Consider the following 22,093-nt stretch of genomic DNA (forward strand, 5'->3'; position numbering starts at 1 on the left):
TGATTGGCTTGCTTCAAAGCAATCCAAATTTTATTGTTTTGTCCTGGTGAGTTACTGAGCGTTCATTTTTTCACACACAGTACAGCGGTGTACGCTCCTCACACAGTACCGTGTACCGGCTGTTATCATGGCCAAATTGAAGCTGTGTGTGACTCTGTAGGGGAAAGCCGAGGAGTTTGTCCGTTCTTACAGACCTACACTCTGGGGAGATTCCAATTCTGCCCAATTCTATATACACCTTGTAGTTAGTCATACACTAGGCAATTTCTGCCTGTCACATTGCGGTGTAATCTGTCCTGGGCCAGAGACAATAGTTCAGCGGCCAAATTGAAGCTGTGTGTGACTGTAAAGGTACTGTCACACTTAGCGATGTACCAGCGATCCCGACCAGCGATATGACGCGGTCAGGATCGCTGGTACATCGCTAAGTGGTCGCTAGTGAGCTGCCACACAGGCAGATCTCACTAGCGACATCGCTGGGGACGGGGATCGCTACTTACCTGTCACACTAGGCGATCCTGCGTCCTCCCGCCCGGCTCCACGCGCGCTCGTCCTCACAGCAGGAAGCGCCACAGGAAGCTGACGACGAGAAACAGTCCTGAACGTTCTCGCGCGATCAGCGATAATCAGCGGGGGAGCCGGTCGTAGGTAAGTATCAGACACAGAGATATCGCTAGCAATATCGCTATAACGTCACTAGTTATAGCGATATTGCTAGCGATATCTCTTAGTGTGACATGCCCTTAAGGAAAAGCCGAGGAGTTTGTCTATTCTTACAGACTTACACTCTAGGGAGATTCCAATTCTGCCCAATTCCATATACACCTTGTAGTAAAGGGCCTGTCACACTAAAGGCCCCGTCACACTAAGCGACTTACCAGCGATCCTGACACCGATATGAAGGTTTCAGGATCGCTAGTAAGTCGCTATGTGATGGCTGGTGAGCTGTCACACAGACAGCTTCACCAGCGATCAGCACAGCGATGCCGAGTGCCCGGCATCGCTCGCCATCGCTGTAAAAAATAGAATCAAAATAAAAAATATAGTTATTGTCACCGTCCGACGTCCCGTTCAGCCATCCTGCCTCTCTCCACGCTCTGGTCCCAGTGATCCTTTGCACGAATGACCGCGAGATGTCACGGTCTCGAAGGATAACAAAGTCTCGCGGTCATTCGTGCAAAGGATCACTGGGACCGGGGCGTGGAGAGAGGCAGGATGGCTGAACAGGACATCGGAAGGTGAGAATAACTATATTTTTTTTTATTATTTTTTACACCTGATCGCTGGTGTGTGCTGGCCAGTGGGAGACCAGCGACCAAAGAAATGTCCAGAGGTTTCTTCCAGCGATCCCGGCAGGGGGGCCGCTCGCTGATCGCTGTCACACACAGCGATCTCGCTGGTCAGATCGCTGTTACGTCACAAAAGTTGTGACTCAGCAGCGATCTCGCTACCGAGATCGCATAGTGAGACGGGGCCTTTAGTCATACACTAGGCAATTTCTGCCTGTCACATTGCGGTGTAATCTCTACTGGGCCTGAGACAATAGTTCAGCGTCCTCCAATCTACAGTGAGCTTCAAATTCTCACCAATACTTTATACAGCTTCTGTCTTCTCATACACCAGCCAATTTCTGCCTGTCACTTTGCGGTGTAATCTTTACTGGGCCTGAGACAATAGTTCAGCGTCCACCAATCTACAGTGAGATTCAAATTCTCACCAAGACTCTATAGACCCTTTACCTTGTTTTACAGTACCATATAGCTGTTGCTATTTTGGGTACCTTTTCTAAAAAAATGAAGAAGTATGGTGGAAGAGGCCGTGGAAGAGGGCGGGGGTTGCCAGCTGGTCCTGATGGTGGTGGCGCTTCCGCTGGTTGTGGCAAAAACACAATAGCACCTAAGAAAGGAGGTGGTGAGCCGGCGTCATTGTCTGGCTCCACAAGGCCTCGTAGGCTCCCTTTTATGGGAGTAGATAAACCGCTTTTAAAGCTGGAGCTTCAGCAACAAGTTTTGGCTTACATTGCTGACACAGCCCCCAGCTCTATCGCCTCCTCTTCTGAAGTTTCAAAAAATAAAAGCACTGCGTCGTCAGTGGAGGCTCCTGGTCAGGAACAACACCTTTCCTTGTGTCCTTCACCCCTACCAAAAGTGAAGGATGCGGCAGGCCACACTACAGATTACTCCATGGAGCTCTTTTCTCATACCATGCCTGGGTTATCAAGTCAAATCGAGAATTCCCCAGTCCAAGATGAATCTGACATGGAGTGCACTGATGCACAGCCACTGCTAGATTTATCTGCTGGTACATTCACTCAGAGCACTACATTGTCCTTGCAGTGTACTGAGCCAGAATCTGACCCTGATGAAACTCAGGTGCCCCTTCCCGCATACTATACCACCATACACGGTGACACAGAGGAAGGTGCACATGACATTGAAGAGGAGGTGATGGATGACCCAGTTGTTGACCCAGATTGGCATCCATTGGGGGAAGAGGGTGCCGCTGCCAATAGCTCAGAAGAGGAGGAGCATCCGCAGCAGGCATAGCCATCGCAACAGCTGTTATCTGGCAGGCCCGGAGCAGTCCAAAAACAGGTTACAAAAACCAAAAGAGTTTCAGGACAGCTTGGCCAGACGGTCAAAATAGCACAGCGTGCAAGGCCTCAAAATGTCTTCCATAGTAGGAAGAGTGCAGTGTGGCACTTTTTTGAACAAAATCCTAATGATCAGGCAAAGGTTATCTGTAAGACGTGCACAATGACCTTTAGCCGAGGGAAAAATCTGAGAAATTTGAATACCAGTTGCGTGCTTGGACAATTAACCACCATGCACTTGCAAGCGTGGACGGACTACCAAACCTCACGTACCTCATGTGCAACTGCTCCCAAAGAAGGTAGTCAGCAACGCTACATTGTTTCCCCCACTGTAAGCCCACCGGTTAGCACACCACCAGCAGCAAATGTGTCGTCGCAAGGCCAAAGCAGTCAGGGAATCACAATGTTACATCAACGAAAGACTGAATCTAGGCCATCAGAAAGAACACCAACTCCATCACCATCATCAACCCTCTCTCAGTCCGCCATGTCCACCGCTAGTTCCACCATATGCAGCTCTCAAGTCCAGCTCACCTTACCAGAGACTATGAGTAGGACAAGAAAGTACTCATCCTCTCATCTGCGTACACTGGGCTTGAACGACCACATTGCCAAACTAATCTCGTTAGAGATGATGCCCTACCGGTTGGTTGAAAGCGCAGCTTTCCGCGAACTCATGGCCTACGCAGTACCACGCTATGACCTATCCAGTCGCCACTTCTTTTCTCGCAAAGCCATCCCAGCCCTCCACCTTCATGTGAAAGACCGCATTGTCCATGCACTCAAGCAATCAGTGAGTGGAAAGGTGCACCTCACAACTGATGCATGGTCCAGTAGGCATGGCCAGGGCCGTTACATGTCCATCACTGCGCACTGGGTTAATGTGGTGGATGCAGGGTCCACAGGGGACAGCGGTGGTGGGACAGTGTTGCCTAGCCCACGGTATAGGAAACAGTTGGCTGTAGGCGGTCGACCCTCCTCCTCCTCCAGAAACGAAAGCTCGTGCACAGAGCGCAGTCGCACGAGCACTCCATCCGCAGCTGCCGGCGTTGCACACGAGGTGTCCCCCTATCGATCAGCTAGTGGAAAGCGTCAGCAGGCTGTGTTGCAGATGATGTGTTTGGGGGACAGACACACTGCGGAGGTACTAGCCGACTACTTTCAGCGACAAACAGTCATGACTGGGCAGTCTACATCATGAGGCAGGCAAGGTAGTTAGTGATAACGGCCGGAATTTTGTGGCAGCCATAGCCCTTTCAAATCTCAGACGCCTACCTTACTTGGCTCACACCTTGAACCTGGTGGTGCAGTGCTTCCTCAATAATTATCCGGAGTTAACAGGCCTGCTCCATAAGGTTCGAAGACTGTGCTCGCACATCCGCCGGCACACTCCAGTCGTATGCAGAAGCTGCAGCGATTGCTCCACCTTCCCAAGCACCGCCTAATTATCGACGTTGCATCAAGGTGGAACTCCACCCTGCACATGGTTGAGCGGCTGTGCGAACAGAGGCAGGCCGTAATGCATTTGTGGGAGGATACACGGGCAGGCACTTTGAGAGCAGACATGGAGTTGACAGGTGTGCAGTGGTCGAAGCTGAAAGACCTCTGTAAAGTCCTTCAGTGTTTTGAGGAATGCACACGGCTGGTAAGCGCAGACGATGCCATCATAAGCATGAGCATCCCACTTATGCGTCTGCTCATGCAAACTTTGACGCACATTAAGGAGCAGGCGTCTGCAGCCGAGGTAGATGAGGAAGAGGAGGAGGAGGGAAGCCTTGATGACAGTCAGCCATTGTCTGCTCCGGGACCTCTCCTGGACGAGGTGGAGGAAGAAGAGGAAGAGGAGGAGGATGATGATGGGGATGATTATTTAGAGGTGGAGGATGCTTCTCGTGGGGCAAGAGAAAATGTTGGCGTGGCAAGGTCTGGTACAGGGTTTTGTGCGTGACTGGAGGGATGTGGATTTGCCAGAAAGTGCCCCTTCCACCCAGCACTCGCAGTGCATCATTGACACCGGGAACATTGGCCCACATGTTAGATTATGCCTTGCAGATCCTAAAAAGGGACCCTGGCATTGCCAAAATGATGAACGATGACGACTACTGGTTGGCCAGCATCCTGGATCCACGCTATAAAGGCAAATTCCAAAACATAATGCCACAGGAGTACCTTGACCTAATATTGGCTAACAAACAAGCAACTCTGGTAAACCGGTCGGTTGAGGCATTCCCAGCACACAGCAGCGGTGATGGTTCTCACACGAGCCGTAGGGGCCAGGGGCAGCTTGGAAGAGGTGTTCGTGGTGCACACATCAGAAGTGGCGTTGGAGACAGGGTTTTCATGACCATGTCGTGGACTGATTTTTCAAGTCCCGCTCACACGACTGGTAATACTGCTTGATTGAAAGTGAGAGGAGACAGCAGTTGTCAACTATGGTTACAAACTACTACTCCTCCCATATCGATGTTCTCCCTCACAGGTCATTTCCATTTGACTATTGGGCCGCTGAACTGGACACCTGGCCTGAATTGGCACAATATGCCTTACAGGAGCTCGCTTGCCCAGCTGCAAGTGTGCTAGCAGAAAGAGTCTTCAGTGCAGCTGGATCAATCCTGACAGAAAAAAGGACCCGTCTGTCAACCCAAAATGTGGATGATCTAACCTTCATTAAAATGAACCATGCATGGGTTTCCAAGGATTTTGTCCCACCTTACCCTGATGAAACACAGGTTGCCAGAAAAATGGCTTGCTTTGGTCCTTCTCTTCCTCGGACTTGACCAATTTCGCCTTTAGCAGCAGCTGAATGTCCCAGATCAACATATGCCATTTTGTAAACCTCCCTAACTGGAGGTTTAAAATGTTTAAACTATGCTATATATACACCTGCTATCCAGTGATACGTTACCCTTTCTCACCTTTGTCCAATCACGTCTAATCCATACTGGGCCTGAGAACATCTGAGTCTGCCTCCTGATCTATAGACATAGGTTTTTAATGTGTAAACTATGCTACATATACACGTTATCCGGTGAAACTGTACCCTTTATCAACTTTCTACAATGTTGTCGAATCCATACTGGGCCTGAGAACGGCTGCCGAGCTGTTAAGCAAGCTACAGCACCTGTGGTTTGGACACGTAATTTTTTCATTTTGTCAGGAATGCCGGTTAGGCCTAATTCCGTAATTGCGGTTGACCTGCACTAACTGGGAAATCATCGTTCGCGGTGAATAATTGGAATCCCAGATCCCCCATCACTAACGGTGTTCAGCGGGTTATCAGCATCTGTAAGCGACAAAAGCTGGTCCTTTCAGTGTAGCGCGCATGCAGCCCCGGACATGTAAGGGCATGATAGACCTGTTACTGCTCGATCTCGCGTGCCAGAGCCTCGCGTATCCCTCTAGTAAGCTTGACGCGTACCGCGGGGGCATGCCGGAGTCTCGGTCGGTAACGAAATAAAGCTGAGAAATCGCTAGCAAAACTACAAACGGACATACCACACCACACACACACAGAATCGACAAAGCTTGCAATCTGTCCATCTTTTCTGTAGCTTGTATGGTTGTGGTTTCCCGGGTGGAGTCCAATTAAGCCACAGGCTCCACTCCTGGTGGTGCCCTTTTGGACATTCCTTTAAGGTTCAGCTTGGCAATCATACAGCCCCCGGAAAGCAAACACTTTGCCTTCATGGACGCAGTTTGGAGGTTCGTGGGAATAACGCCGCCCCATCGGCAGTTGGCATAATTTATTGGTGGGAAGTCCGACGGTATTTGATCGTGTTCGATTTCAGAATTTTTTTTTTTTGTTTGTATTTTACATTTCTATTCCAGCCTTTCTTGACTTCATAAGGGCATGACAAGCCTATATCTGTGTCTCCTCCACCTCTTTTCTAAATGTAGTTGCCCTTTTCCATATGTTATTTTTGTCTTCTGAGCATTTTGTCTGCTTTGGGACACCTTTAAAGGTGTTTTGTAATTGATTTCTATGTGTTTCTATGTGCTTGTGTTTGCCTGCCATTGTTTTCAATGGGGTTCAACGGTGTTCTTCGAACGTTCGACGAACGTGCCTCCTGTGCGACGAACCAAAACACTAGCGGGGTGGCTGAACACTATTCCTGATATATTGAAGTACATTGTTAATGTTTAAACTATGCTAGATATACCTGGTATCTGGTGATACTGTACCCTTTATGCCAGGAAGTCCTCCTCCAACCAACACTCTAAGTGTATCATTGACACCTGGAACATTGTCCCACACGTGTGATTATTTCTTGCAGATCTTCTTGTTATATTGTGGTGTGATCCATTCTGAGCGTGTGAGTGTCTATGGGTTACTCCTGCAATTTAGATGTACATTTAAAAATTACCCCAACACTGTATACAGCTCTACGCTTGGGATACATTACCCATTTACTGCTTGTTATATTCTGGTCTAATCCAAACTGACCAAGTGAGAGTTATTTTCTGACTGTGGAAATAAACACTGAAATTGACAACAATGACCCCTACACTGTGTACAGCTGTACTCTTCAGATCCATTACCGTTTTATGGCTTTTTAGATCGTGTTGTAATCCAATACTGAGCCTGAGAGTGTCTGTGTGTGCCTCCTCAAATATCTACGAAGATTTAGAATGTTTAAACTATACTATATATACCTGCTATCTGATGATACTGTACACTTTGTCTAATTTTTATATTCTTGTCCAATACATACTGAGCCTGAGAGCGTCTGTGTGACTGATGGAATATATATGGAGATTGACAATAATCCTTTGACTGAATAGAGCTGTACGCTTCTGATACAGTGCCATATATCTGATGTTATTTTGGGTCTATTTTGTGCAAAATTTTGAAGTTTGGTGGAAGAGGCCGCGGACGTGGGCGTGGGGGGGGCCAGCTGGTGGTGGTGCATCTGCTGGTAGTGGCAAAAGCACAATAGCAGCTAAGGCAGGAGATGTTGAGCCTGCGTTATGGTCTGGCTCTGGAACGCCTGGAAGGCTTTCTTTCCTGGGAGTAGGTTAACCACTTTTAAAGGCGGAGCATGAGGAACTGGTTTTGGCTTACATTGCCGAAACACTCCAGCAAATATGCCCTCCTCTTCTGAAGTTTCAAAAAAAATGCAAGCACTGAGTCGTCAAGTGCTGGCTCCTGGTCAGGAAGAACCCCTTTCCTTGTGTCCTTCACCCCCACCAAAAGAATAGCAGTTATATTCTTGTATATAGGGGCGATATTATAGTAATTATATTCTTGTACATAGGGGGTGGTATTATAGTAGTTATATTCTTGTACATAGGAGCAGTATTATAGCAGTTATATTCTTGTACATAGGGGCAGAATTATAGTAGTTATATTCTTGTACATAGGAGGCAGTATTATAGTAGTTATATTCTTGTACATAGGTAGCAGTATTATAGTAGTTATATTCTTGTACATAGGGGACAGTATTATAGTAGTTATATTCTTGTACATAGGGGACAGTATTATAGTAGTTATATTCTTGTACATAGGGGACAGTATTATAGTAGTTATATTCTTGTACATAGGGGGCAGTATTATAGTAGTTATATTCTTGTACATAGGGGCAGTATTATAGTAGTTATATTCTTGTACATAGGGAGCAGTATTATAGTAGTTATATTCTTGTACATAGGGGACAGTATTATAGTAGTTATATTCTTGTACATAGGGGGCAGTATTATAGTAGTTATATTCTTGTATATAGGGGCGGTATTATAGTAGTTATATTCTTGTACATAGGAGGCAGTATTATAGTAGTTATATTCTTGTACATAGGGAGCAGTATTATAGTAGTTATATTCTTGTACATAGGGGACAGTATTATAGTAGTTATATTCTTGTACATAGGGGACAGTATTATAGTAGTTATATTCTTGTACATAGGGGACAGTATTATAGTAGTTATATTCTTGTACATAGGGGGCAGTATTATAGTAGTTATATTCTTGTACATAGGGGCAGTATTATAGTAGTTCTATTCTTGTACATAGGGACAGTATTATAGTAGTTATATTCTTGTACATAGGAGCAGTATTATAGTAGATATATTCTTGTACATAGGGAGCAGTATTATAGTAGTTATATTCTTGTACATAGGGGACAGTATTATAGTAGTTATATTCTTGTACATAGGGGGCAGTATTATAGTAGTTATATTCTTGTATATAGGGGCGGTATTATAGTAGTTATATTCTTGTACATAGGAGGCAGTATTATAGTAGTTATATTCTTGTACATAGGGAGCAGTATTATAGTAGTTATATTCTTGTACATAGGGGACAGTATTATAGTAGTTATATTCTTGTACATAGGGGACAGTATTATAGTAGTTATATTCTTGTACATAGGGGACAGTATTATAGTAGTTATATTCTTGTACATAGGGGGCAGTATTATAGTAGTTATATTCTTGTACATAGGGGCAGTATTATAGTAGTTCTATTCTTGTACATAGGGACAGTATTATAGTAGTTATATTCTTGTACATAGGAGCAGTATTATAGTAGATATATTCTTGTACATAGGAGGCAGTATTATAGTAGTTATATTCTTGTACATAGGGGCAGTATAGTAGCTATATTCTTGTACATAGGGGACAGTATAGTAGCTATATTCTTGTACATAGGGAGAAGTATTATAGTAGCTATACTCTTATACATAGGGAGCAGTATTATTAGCTATACTTTTGTATATAGAGGGAAGGATTTGACAGAATTCTAGTAGATATCTTTAATCAATGTGCATAGTTATTCTTATTACTGAATATGCAGCAGGAGTCACAAATGAGCAAAGTAAAAAAAATAATTACATTACATTGCAGCATCGTTGGCTCGTAGCGTCAGTTCTGAATAGTAGCATATTGTAAGTTTCTTTTCGACTCGCCTATAAACTGAGAACTTGACGCTGTGTTCATGTTGCTATAGATCTATACGCTGGGAAAAGGCAACATGTGCCCGTAACGTTCTGCGGGAGGCCAAAGGAGTATCAGTATACCTTTTACTTACTGGATAGAGAAAGCACGATCGACAATTTTTTTTTTTTATATGCGAGTTTATGAGCTACGAATGATATTGTATGCTATACTGCTGCACGCTCTGGAGCCATCGGGAAATCGTCCATATTTATACGTCCAGTGGAAGGCTCAAATGTGATGTGAACAGCGCCTTATAAGAAAAAAAAATTGCATATCTGTCACATATCAAGACTAATTGCCTAAATATTGCACATACCAATCTATATTAAATTGGCAGGGTGGTTGTTAACTGATATGTAACGGGGAGGGGGGAGTATAGATGAAGAGCATTGGGGTGGGCTAGGGGGTAAGAATCCAACCAGAAGAGGGTCCTTACACGGAGGAGACATTTTGGGAAAGTTAGAATAAAGTTAAGGACGCACTTAAGATAAAGTCTGGAGTGAAGACCGAGAAATAACAATACATTGTGCACACAAGCCACTCTGCCCATAACAGAGCCGTGTCCCCGAGATACTGACACAGCCCGCCGTCTGCTGCCGCTGTCACGGTACACAGCGTTCTGCCATAAAAAGCCAAACAAGTGTCAACTTGTACAGACTGTGCGGTGTACTTCAGTTCATCGTGAAAGTTCACGGCTGAAGGTTCTGCGTCATCTACTTCACTTCAGTCACCTTTAACTGTCTTCGAGTGAGAAACGATTGTGTTTTATCACAAAGTGGTAAAAAAAAAAAAAAAAAAAAAAAATGTATAAAAAACACAAAAAACATTTTCTTCAAGGGCTTGTTCTTTTTCAGAAAATATATGCTCAGCTCATTTCATGGAAGGAAAAAAAAAAACAAAAAAAAAAACAACCTATGCTTTCTTACTCTCCCCAGGTTCAGAGTTGTGTCTCCGATCGCTGCGCCGATCTGTGCTTGGTTGCACCTATGATGAAATGTTGACAACGCTGCAGCCAATCACTGGGAATAATTACCCATTCCTGGAATTGCTGAGAGAAGTCCACATTCACCCAGGAATTCAGACATCAGCCTAGGAGTGGTATTCACACACATAGGGACTCATCAGTTTTTGAGGCCACCTTGATTATGGTTGATGGGCTGATATAATTTGGCCAAATTTTTTGCTAAGTGTCTGAATTTTTTTACCCTAATATTCAAAAGCCGTATTGCTATTCATATTTCACACATATCACCTTGAAGTGCTTTGGCACAAGAGTGCAACCTTTTTTTTGTATATTGTATATGGGGGTAGCTCCTCCTGGTATGCACCTATTCACACTCGTCTGGATGTGCCAGTCAGTTTTTTTTGTCAAAAAGTTTTCTGAAAGTGGACAGCCCCCTTTAAGTCTTAAAAATGGTAAGTTAATACAAAAAAAAAAAAAATTACATAAACAAACGTATAAAACGATAGTAAAAAAATGAGAAAAAAAAAAATGAAGTTTTCGTGAGAAAAGTAATAAAAATGTGGGGAAAAAAAGTAAGAAAAGTTTCACGTGAGTACTAAAAGAAGGAAAGATAAGGAAAAAATGGTTTCTTGAGGAAAGTAGAAAGAAAACGTAGAAGAGATACATAAATAAAAAGTATTTTGAGGAATGCATTAAAATCCTAAAGTAAAAAAGTTTCTCTAGGAAGGTCATATTAAAAATGAAAAAAGTAAATAAAATAAAAAAGGACCAATAGCTGGTTTACACCACTTTGCAAAAATGGCTGACTTCATGACACGACTGCTTTAAAAAAGGGTTGTCTCAAGGAGTTTTCAGGAGCGCACCCGCTCCTCTGCCTCCTGGTTGCCAGGGACCTGTGTGCTCCTGAGGACTGACAGCTCGGATCAGCCAAGTGGCTAGACGGGACATGCTTAGCCTCTGCAGCAGTCTGGCCAGCCTCAGTCTGTAGCTGGCAACACCTCTGGATATTTGGGGTCTGATAAGCAGCATGAAATCATTGTGTCCACCTTATTCTTTGGATTGATTGGGGGGGGGGGGGGGGGGTCCCGGAGTGCCACTGAGTAGAGCATAACTATGGCACTGCAATCCTCTCATTCTAAAGTATCACTAGAGGTTCCAAAGTTCTCTGGCGATGTCCTAGTGTTACGCCTTCACTTTATAAGATGTGAATACCGCTTTAGCATCTATTACATGGTCTTAAAGGTCCCGCGTCACCAGCGGTGTACATAGAGCTCTGAAATAACACTGGGGGTTATGCACTTTCATCTGCTAAATCGGGGAGCTCCGAGCGCCGACATCTTTCCTACCGCCAGTTAAACATCTAATTTTTTGACAGAAGCTAACCCTACAGGTGATGGCGTAGAAAAGGGCTCCTGACCATTAGAGTGGGGCTTTGCTTAGTTTGTACTCCTCTGCAGGTGCAACTTGTACTGACCAAAAATTATCCAAAAATAGTGCAAATGCATGAAAAAAAAAATGGAACTGGAAGAATGTTAAATTTGGTACCTACCGTCTGTAGCCTTGGATCTCACACACTTGCATAGATGGCCTCACTACTCTTACTGTGTAGGATAGAAAGGAAAACATGGAAGTGCAGGTGCAACTTGCACTGACCAAAAATTATCCAAAAATGGTGCAAATGCATAAAAAAATGGCACCGGAAGAATGTTAAATTTGGCACCTTCAGTCCATAGCCTTAGATCCCTCTCACTAGTCCTACTATGTAGGATATGGAAAAAAAAATTGAACTATTTTTTGAAGGTAAGCCGACGCCAAAGATATCCATTTCCGTGGCACAACAATACTATTAGCGTCTCATTGTTTACTTGTTATTGGGATTTAGTCCGCCCCAACTAATCTTCCATTTAATCCTCCCAAGTAGCACGGAGGTTGCAGAATATATTTAGGGGCCGTATAAAGGGCGTGTTGCAGCTTCAACCCGCGGTGACCGGATCGCTGAGTCCATTTTGAGACGTGCCAGCCTGGGAGAGGTGCAAGACGCACATCCTTATGTTTAAGCTGTTGCTGGAAACGGTCGCCAGGGAAAGCGGTGTGCAATTACAGTAGGCGCTGTGATGTTCCCTCTAATAATACTTTGCTATGCGTACTCAGCGTGGAGACAACTCTCTTCTAAAAAGAGAACAAGGATTTTGCCCGTCTGTGTCATCCAAGGCATAAATGTCAGCCATCAGTAGCTGATTAGCAGCGGGTATACAGCTGCGCCGCGCACTTAGGCCACAAGCACTAGGGATAAACACTTATTTTTATTGTCACGTCGGTGGCGCCATGATCGGCTGTTGTGCTAATGCAGCCTGAGATAACGGAGAAGGCACAATTACTCACAATGCCCAAGTCGTCCCTGCCCCTACCCATCTTTGTCTTGGGTTCCTACTTGATTGCCATGTGTAGTGGACTTTTATAGGAAGCATTCAACCAACTTGAGGGGCACTTGATTTCACCCTCTAAGAGTACCCTTGGCCACCAGGGATATCACCACTAACCCTAGCTCACCAAGAGCATTGCCACTAATCCTTCTACATCTTGAGCCATCAGTGATTTTCCCCACTAACCTTTCCAACACTGTATTTTAACAGGAACACAACCACTAACACTCCAGCTCCTAAGACCACCAGGGATATTACTACTGACTCTTCAACACCCTAAGGCCATCTATTATATTACAACAAACCCTTCCAACAGCCTAGTCTGCCAGGGTTATTATCACTAAATTTTTAATACCCTAGATCATCAGGGATATTGCCTCTAGTCTCTCCAACATCCTGGACTACTAGGAATAGCAGCACTCAACTCCAACATCCTAAACCACCAGGGATATTATCACTAACCCTCCAACACCATAAGCCAGCCAATATATTAAGATGAACTCCTCCAACACCCTAATCCACCAGGGATATTATCACTGATAGTGATGAGCACGAATGCTTGGATAAGGAGCTTTCCGTGCACATTCATGTCTTAAATCGAGCATTTCGGTGTGCTCAAATATATGCTCGAGTCTCACGGCTGTTTGACAGTTACAACAAATGAAGGGACTGCCTAACAAACAGGCCATCCCTGCATGTGTTGTGGCTGTCAAACAGCCGTGAGACTCGAGCATATATTTGAGCACACCGAAATGCTCAATTGACACAGGCATGCATGGATAACACCTTATCCAAGCATACTTGCTCATTACTAATCACTAACTTTTCAATACACAAGACCACCAGGGATGTTTCAACTAATCCTTCTACCATCCTAGACCATCAGGGATCTTACCATAAACCCCACCACCATCCTAGACCATCAGGGATATTACCACAAACCCTTCCACCATCCTAAGCCATCAGGGATATTACCACTACCCCCTAACCTTTCTAGACCATCAGAGATATAGGCACAAACCCTGCCATCAGCTTAGACCACCAGACAGGGATATTACCATTAACCTCTCCACCATCCTAGACCACCATGGATATTACCATTAACCCCTCCACCATCCTACACCACCATTGATATTACCATTAACCCCTCCAACATCCTAGCAGGGCTGTGGAGTCGGTAAGCCAAACCTGCGACTCCGACTCCATCTCCGATTCCACGACTCCGACTCCCACATATATTGCTTATATTTAAGTGAAAAATTTATTGTAGCACAATGTGAACATCAGACATTTAATCATTTTTATGATACAATAATCAAGATATTTAGATAGAATATAATATATATTTATTGGAATACAACTTTACAACAAAAAACTGTAATAAATTGTAAATATGTAATACACTATGTAATATCGATTACACACATATATATATATATATATATATATATACACACATACACACACACACACACACACACTACGTAATAAACTATGTAAGTGGCAAGAAACAGTTTTCAACAAAAACCTACTAAATAACATTTGTGCAGTCTATGAATTTGTTCTAAGCAATAGAGTTGCCTCCATCAGATCCTCCTTCACAGATGACCTCAAATCTGACCTAATAATGTTAAGGCCAGAGAACAACCTCTCTACAGTAACTTGGGTTGGAAGCGAAGCCGTAACCACATGGGCAACATCTCTAACAATTTCCGGGTATAAAGGAATTGCCTCGTGCACAGTCAGTTTTGATGAACGGTTGAATTTTTCTATTTCTTTGAGAGCAAGTGAAAGATTTTGCTGAAATCTGGTCAATCTGCTTGCTATAGGAGACGGAGTGAAATCTTTTTCCTTGCGGCAACGCTTTGCCTGCTCCAGGTCATCCAAATACTTGTCAAGGTCAAACTCCTCATCTGATGAGGATGAAGATATGGCAGCAGTAGCACTGTCAGGACCCGACTCATATTGTCCCTGGCAGTCCTCCTGTAGGCCACTCTTCCTAACTGCTACCTCAGTCAGAGCTTCTTTTCCTTTAGTAAGCTGTTGATCATCAAGCAGTATACGATGACTTGGGTACACAAACAGCTGCCAGAAATATTTTATTTTCCATTAGCTGTGTCTCTCTCCGTTTCATTGAAGCAGTAATGCCATCTGCGATTAAACCTCCTCTTTGGGACAAGCAAGATAGCAAGTTCTTCCACTCCCTTATGGAAATGCCAGGAGTTAAATCGTCAGCTTGTAATTTTTTTAGTCACGGTAAACAGAGCTGTGGAGTCGGCGCTCATTTTGGTGGAGTCGGAATAAAATGGTCCGACTCCTAAAATATATAATAAATTGGGTACAGTAGTTCAATGCAGAATGTGCTGAATATTTTTTTCATAGGAATTTGGGAAAGTTATGAAATGTCCTATAAATGGCTGTTCTATTCCTGATCTAAGGCTACATTCACACACAGGGTTTTTCCTGCGTTTTTTGAGGATATGTTTTTCAGCTGGAAAAGCAGAACAGCTTTTTAAAAAATCGCATCACCTGAAAGGTTTTTGAGCTCATAGACAATGTTTTCAATAGCAAAAGCAGATTAGAAATCTGCTCAATCCATATCTGTCTATCCATATTGTATCTGTACCAAAAAGAATGAAAGCCGGGTAGCACACAGACTAACACAAGATAGAATGACAAGAGTGTGCAAAGCAGTAATCAAAGCAAAAGGCGGCTACTTTGAAGAACCTAGACTATAAGACACACCCTATCTAATCGGGGATATTGCTCGTCAAGTATCCTGGCATAAAGGATTTCACCATTTAATTGTTCACTACTCTTCCCATGAGGAATACTAGAAATTGATCCTTTGACACTACACAGAGAAAAAAAAAACAGCAAAATGGGTGGATTTTAGCAGGATCCGTTGACTATCTTATGTGAATTGGGGTCTCCTGAATCTCCAGAATCAGCGTAGCTATGATAAAGTCAGAATTCCCTCTAATTTCACAGCACGTCACGTTTCCTGATCGCTGCGACATAAGCCGCGAGCTTTAGAAACTCGCCTCTTTCTTTTTTTGACTCGTTCATGTTTATTTTCGAGAATACGATTCTCGCTTTAAGTATTTTCTTTGGGTGGAGGACGTGCTTGAAAGAGAACATAATATTTTTTTTGTAAATATGGAGGAGAAACGTGTTAAGTGTCAAAAAGTTACGGCCCGAAGTTCAACTGCATTGAAATATCAGTCGCCAGAGAACTTCTTCCTGCCTGGGCTGAACCCGATTCATGGCAATCACCGACTCCGGGCTCCTCTTCTCTGCCAGACGCTCTCCTGACAGGTCTGCGGTAGAGAATCCTTGGATTTAGCATATAATAAAAATTCTGGAGCATCTCTTCTTAGATCTCTGCATTGTGCCGTTCCTCCGTTATTCCTCCTGGAAATCTATTGTATGCGCCCGGTGACCATCTCTGTACGCCGCTACGGCATATGGTGGAGCGACAAATAACTCTTGGCATCAGCCGGACCTTCAGGTAATTTCAGCTTACTGTCCGGAATATCTCCCAGCAAACACAGTGAAAATAAATATCCATCCTGGTGTGAATATAGCCTTACTTCATATCACATAGATTTGTGGTTTTGTGATGTGGGAATAGCGTAGCGTTAATACAGAAAACTATCCGATGCTCTGTACCTTCATCCTACTTCTATTCGACTGTCGATGAACCATTCATCCAGCCGTGATGTACCTTTGCAAAATATGAGTTCATTATTCCATCAATCCATCCAATCATTTCATACAGTCTGTCCGTTTATCTATGCCCGCCATTCATCAGTCCTTCATTCATCCATCCCATCATTTTATCCATCCCATCCAATTTATTCCCCCTTTCCAATTCATTCCATCCAGTCCAATCCATATGGTTTATTTAATCATTTTATTTATCCATTCCATCCATTTATCTATTTCATCCACTCATCCAATTACTCCTTCATCCATCAATCTATTCATTCCATCTATATGTTTATTATATCCAATTAATTCCACCTATTCATAATATCCACCCATATTTTTATCCAATTAGTTCCTTCCAGCCCAATCCATTAAACCATTTATCTATCCATTCGTTAGTTTATCAATTCCTTACATCCATATCAGCCCTTGTTTTTATTAGCTCTAATTAGTCCCATCCGGTCCAATTCATCCAACCATTTATCCATTCCTTCCAACCATGCGTTTATCTATTTCCATCCATTCATTACATCAGTCCATAATCCATATATTTATTAGATCAAATTAATTTCATCCAGTTAACCATTATCTATTCATTCTATCCATTATTTATCAATTCATTCCAACCATCCGTTTAACCACTCTTTCTATTCTTCCATCAATGTCGTCAATCCATAGATTAAATCTAATTCCATCCAATCCATAAGGTCTACTTGATCATTTGTTCCCATCCATTTATCCCTTCCACCCAACACCATTTATTTCCATCCATCCCATCCACCTATTCATTCTATCCACCCATCCAATTAATCTATCCATTCATTCCACCCATCCAATAAATCCATCTATTCATTATTTCAACACATATATTTATCTAATAAATTCCATCAAGTCCAATTCATCCAACCATTTATCCATTCCTTCCAACCATGCGTTTATCCATTTCCAACCATTCATTATATCAGTCCATTATCCATATATTTATTAGCTCTAATTCCATCCATCCATTATCACTATCAATTCATTTCATCCAAAATCCATCCATCCAATCTAGTCATTCCATCCATTCATCCACGATAATCCATCCCAATAGTTTGCACAATCAATAATTCAGCCTATTTACATGGCCAGTATATACTATGCATACACACATTTGCTCATTATGTAGAATTCATTCTGCTTTGCCTCAATTCTCCCAGGGAACAAGCCATGGAAAAAGACCCAGCGCTCAGCTCAGATTCCCAGTGCCTGTGAGCACACAGCGCTCGCTTGCTCGCTTTGCAGGCACACTGGGCGGATTTCCTCTTTCCAGCTATGACATTCCTCAGGAGACTCTGCAGCAATAAATACACACATCCCCACTGGTACACACAGAATATATAATTAGGAGGCGATCCAGGATGTGAACCGCGCAGCCAGAGACGGCCACACTTCAAATACTTCTCCGCTCTCGCTGTTAACATCTTCGAAGCTGCAAGAAATTAAACATTTATGTCTTCTCGAATTTGGGGTACATGATGAAGGACCCCCCCATCAATGAGAACAGATACAAAGTTTCTCCTCCTCTGTAAAGGTGCAAACGTTTTCAACAAAGCTTTGCAAAAGTATTCGGCCTCCTTAAAATATAAAATGACAAATTACCTGGATGACAAATCACACATTGCTCCAAGTATTTGCGAATTGATCTCCTGTGCACCAAAGGAAATGGCTTTCTCTCCGTTTGTCAGGAAAGGAACAAAGTCTATGACATAAGTATGGCCTTGAATGGACTGACAAAACTCCTCCTACAGTGGAAGTAAGAAAGGACTAAATTGTCAGCTGCCAGAGGGAGAAGGAGACAGATTCCATCATTTAACATAAATTAGTTAAAATAGCTGAGAAAACTCCTCCTGCAGAGGTAGTACTGTCAGCTGCAAGAGGGAGAAGGAGATGGATTCCATCCTTTAATAGTTAAACTATATATTTGAGAAAACTCTTTCTACAGCGGAAGTAAGAAAGGATCACAGTGTCAGCTGCCATAGGGACAAGGAGACTGATTCCATCCTTTAAAATAAGTTAAAATATATTGCTGAGAAGACTCCTCCCACAGAAGGAAGGACTACACTGTCAGCTGCCAGAGGGAGAAGGAGACATCATTTAAAATTACTAAATTAGTTTACTACTCTGATGATGTTGTGGTGAAAGTGGCAGTGACAATCTAATATATAAAGCTCAAGTGTGTATGTATGTATGTATGTATGTATGTCCGGGATTGGCATCCGCACCGTTGCAGCTACAGCCACAAAATTTGGCACAGTCACACGTCTGGACCCCGAGAGTGTCCTAAGCTATGTTGTGAGGCGAAATTTTAACCCCACGCGTTCCAATTCACCAAACAATTTTGCCCCTATCTACATAATGGGGGAAAAGTGTGTGTATCAAGCCCCGCCCCTCATTATGATGTCAAAATGGTTGACTATGGGATGGAGGATGTGTGATGGGTATATGGGCACTGGACTATGGGATGGAGGATATGTATGACGGGTATATGGGCACGGGACTATGGGATGGAGGATATGTGATGGTTATATGGGCAATCGACTATGGGACAGCGAATATGTATGATGGGTATATGGGCATGGGACTGTGGGATGAAGGATGTGTGATGGGTATATGGGCACTGGACTATGGGATGGAGGATATGTATGATGGGTATATGGGCATGGGACTAGGAGATGAAGGATGTGTGATGGTTATATGGGCAATCGACTATGGGATGGCGAATATGTATGATGGGTATATGGGCATGGGACTATGGGATGGAGGATATGTATGACGGGTATATGGGCATGGGACTATGGGATGGAGGATATGTATGATGGGTATATGGGCATGGGACTAGGAGATGAAGGATGTGTGATGGGTATATGGGCACTCGACTATGGGATGGAGGATAGGCATGATGGGTATATGGACACGGGCCTATGGGATCGTGGATATGTATGATGGGTATATGGGCACGGGACTATGGGATGGAGGATAATTATAATTTGCTATAACTAACCACAGTTAGTTACTATGCCCGGTCAGCGCCGGGCTCTTCAGCTAGTTTGTTATATAATGTAAGACAGAGCGTTGTTCCTTAGAAAAATCAATGGATGGATGACCCGACTATAAATAAAAAAAATTAAATAAATATGTAGCCCAGGTAAGAGTAAAGCCCGAGATGTATTATAGAGAGAATTACCTTTTAATGGGACTCATTTAGTATTGGTCTATGAATGATGGATTCAGCTGTACAAGAGACTTTCCAATGCCCGGAGGCATCAGGATATATATTGTATTCTTCAGAGTATAACATGTATTTTTAGAAACACTTGTCCAAAAATAATATAGCTTATAGTCAGGAGTAAGGGGTGATCCGAGGAATGGAGCCAAGTGCGCTCAGTACTACCAGTCATAGAGAGAGCACCTGCAGGGGGTGGGAAGAACAAAGTCTGGAGTGTAACTTCAGCCAATAACAGCAGAGGAAGTGATGTCACAGAAGGGGGCGTCACTTCAGCCAATAACAGCAGAGGAAGTGATGTCACAGAAGGGGGCGTCACTTCAGCCAATAACAGGAGAGGAAATGTCGTCACAGAAGGGGGCGTCACTTCAGCCAACAGCAGAGGAAATGATGTCACAGAAGGGGGCGTTACTTCAGCCAATAACTGCAGAGGAAATGATGTCACAGAAGGGGGCGTCACTTTAGCCAATAACAGCAGAGGAAGTCATGTCACAGAAGGGGGCGTCACATCAACCAATTGCTGCAGAGGAAGTGATGTCACAGAAGGGGGCGTCACATCAACCAATTGCTGCAGAGGAAGTGATGTCATAGAAGGGGCATCACTTCAGCCACTAACAGCAGAGAAAACGATGTCACAGAAGGGGGCGTCACTTCAGCCAATAACAGCAGATAAGGTGATGTTACATAAGGGGGCGTCAATTCAGCCAACTGCAGCAGAGGAAACGATGTCACAGAAGGGGGTGTCACTTCAGCCAATAAGAGCAGAGGAAATGATGTCACAGAAGGGGGTGTCACTTAAGCCAATAACAGCAGAGGAAGTGATGTCACAGAAGGGGGCGTCACTTCAGTCAATTGCAGCAGAGGAAACGATGTTACAGAAGGGGGCGTCATTTTAGCCAATAACAGCAGAGGAAGTGATGTCACAGAAGCGGGCTTCGGTTTCCTGAACTCCTGCTGTAGGGGACTAGTATTACAGTTCCTGGTATATTACATGAGGCTTTTTTTTTTCTTTACAAACTATGAAAATTTGCCAAACACACTATTTTAAAGATGCTGTCCAGGATATTAATCATAATAAAAAATGAATCCCTTCTTTCAGAAATCGAGCCACCTCGGATGGTGGATCGTACATTATATTGAAGTTTAGCTAGGGACTTAACTGCAATACCAGACACAACCCAAGGTCAAGGGGTGGCGCTGTTTTAGATGCACGGTTTGTCATGGTTTATCAGCATTCACGTTGATTCATGCACTTATGTCCCAAAATATGATTAGGGGAATGTTCCCATTCACCGTGAGCAAGCAGAGTTCTTGAAAATGGTGAGAAAATTAAGTGTATAGTGCTTGATTTTTTTTAGCATTTTTTCTTAGTCACTTTTCTTTTTTTTGTCACGTTAAATTCAGCAATAAATGGGAAAGCCAATATTTTTTTTCTCCTGTCTGCTTTTGCATTTTTTGTTTCATGCACATTGGAATGGAGCACAATTGTGATAAATTTCTTTTTTAAAAAAAAACAAAAAAAAAAAAAAAAAAAAGTCGCATTTCATGGATAAGTCTAAAACATCTGGAAAAAGCCACAATGATGTAAAAATCCAAAAACTAAAGAAACAAAAAGGCAAAAAAAACCCTCAAAATCGTTTGATGAATTTGTCATCAGTCATAAAGTCACCGATCCGTGCCCCCAAAAATGTCGGAAATGCATTGATGACAAAGGATATAAGGAAGTTTCAGAACTTATAGAGTTGTAACTTTATGGATATGGCCACCGGGCACGTGTAAGGGGCTGTCTTATTCCCAAAATAACAATTGATCCTTTGGCTGTAGGATTAGGGATAAAATGGCAATCACTGGGGGTCCGATCTCAGGATGCGGCGCTTGTGTTTCTCCGGCAGTCCCATGCACAATGAATGGAGCGGAGGTCAAGCGCACGCATCTCGGCTCCATTCAAGACGCAGCTGCGGAGGTCGGACTCCCGAGCGATCCCTTAAAATCCAAAGAGACGAAATATGAAGAAGTTTTATACAAGAGGATGAGGACGGTGCGGCGGACAGGTGTGTCCAGACCCCGATATGACGAACGATACCCTTTTAGCTCTTGATATAAACGTACAGGCACCCGTCTAAATGTGGCAGCGATCTGTCAGCCCGCACACGTTTATTCTGAGTGACAGCGAGCACTGTCATGTGACATCTTATCCCAGCTCCCCCG

The 22,093-nt window shown here is 43.4% G+C and overlaps 1 protein-coding gene across 3 annotated transcripts in view; it reads right to left on the reverse strand.

Annotated features, from left to right (window-relative positions):
• CTIF (cap binding complex dependent translation initiation factor) overlaps positions 1–22,093 on the reverse strand; it is a 191,546-nt gene that overhangs the window by 50,625 nt on the left and 118,828 nt on the right. Inside the window, exon 12 of one of the 3 annotated variants that reach the window (XM_073584751.1) lies at positions 18,153–18,404. The exons of the other annotated variants lie outside the window; for them this stretch is intronic. Coding sequence (XP_073440852.1) covers positions 18,258–18,404 — 147 coding nt within the window. The 3' untranslated portion in view covers positions 18,153–18,257. Of the gene's footprint in view, positions 1–18,152; positions 18,405–22,093 lie in introns of those variants that run through there. 3 annotated transcript variants of the gene reach the window in all.

Source organism: Dendrobates tinctorius, unplaced genomic scaffold (genome assembly GCF_039654945.1).
Source record: "Dendrobates tinctorius isolate UK_male_01 unplaced genomic scaffold, ASM3965494v1 ptg000085l, whole genome shotgun sequence".
In the NCBI taxonomy this organism is placed as follows: Eukaryota; Metazoa; Chordata; class Amphibia; order Anura; family Dendrobatidae; genus Dendrobates; species Dendrobates tinctorius.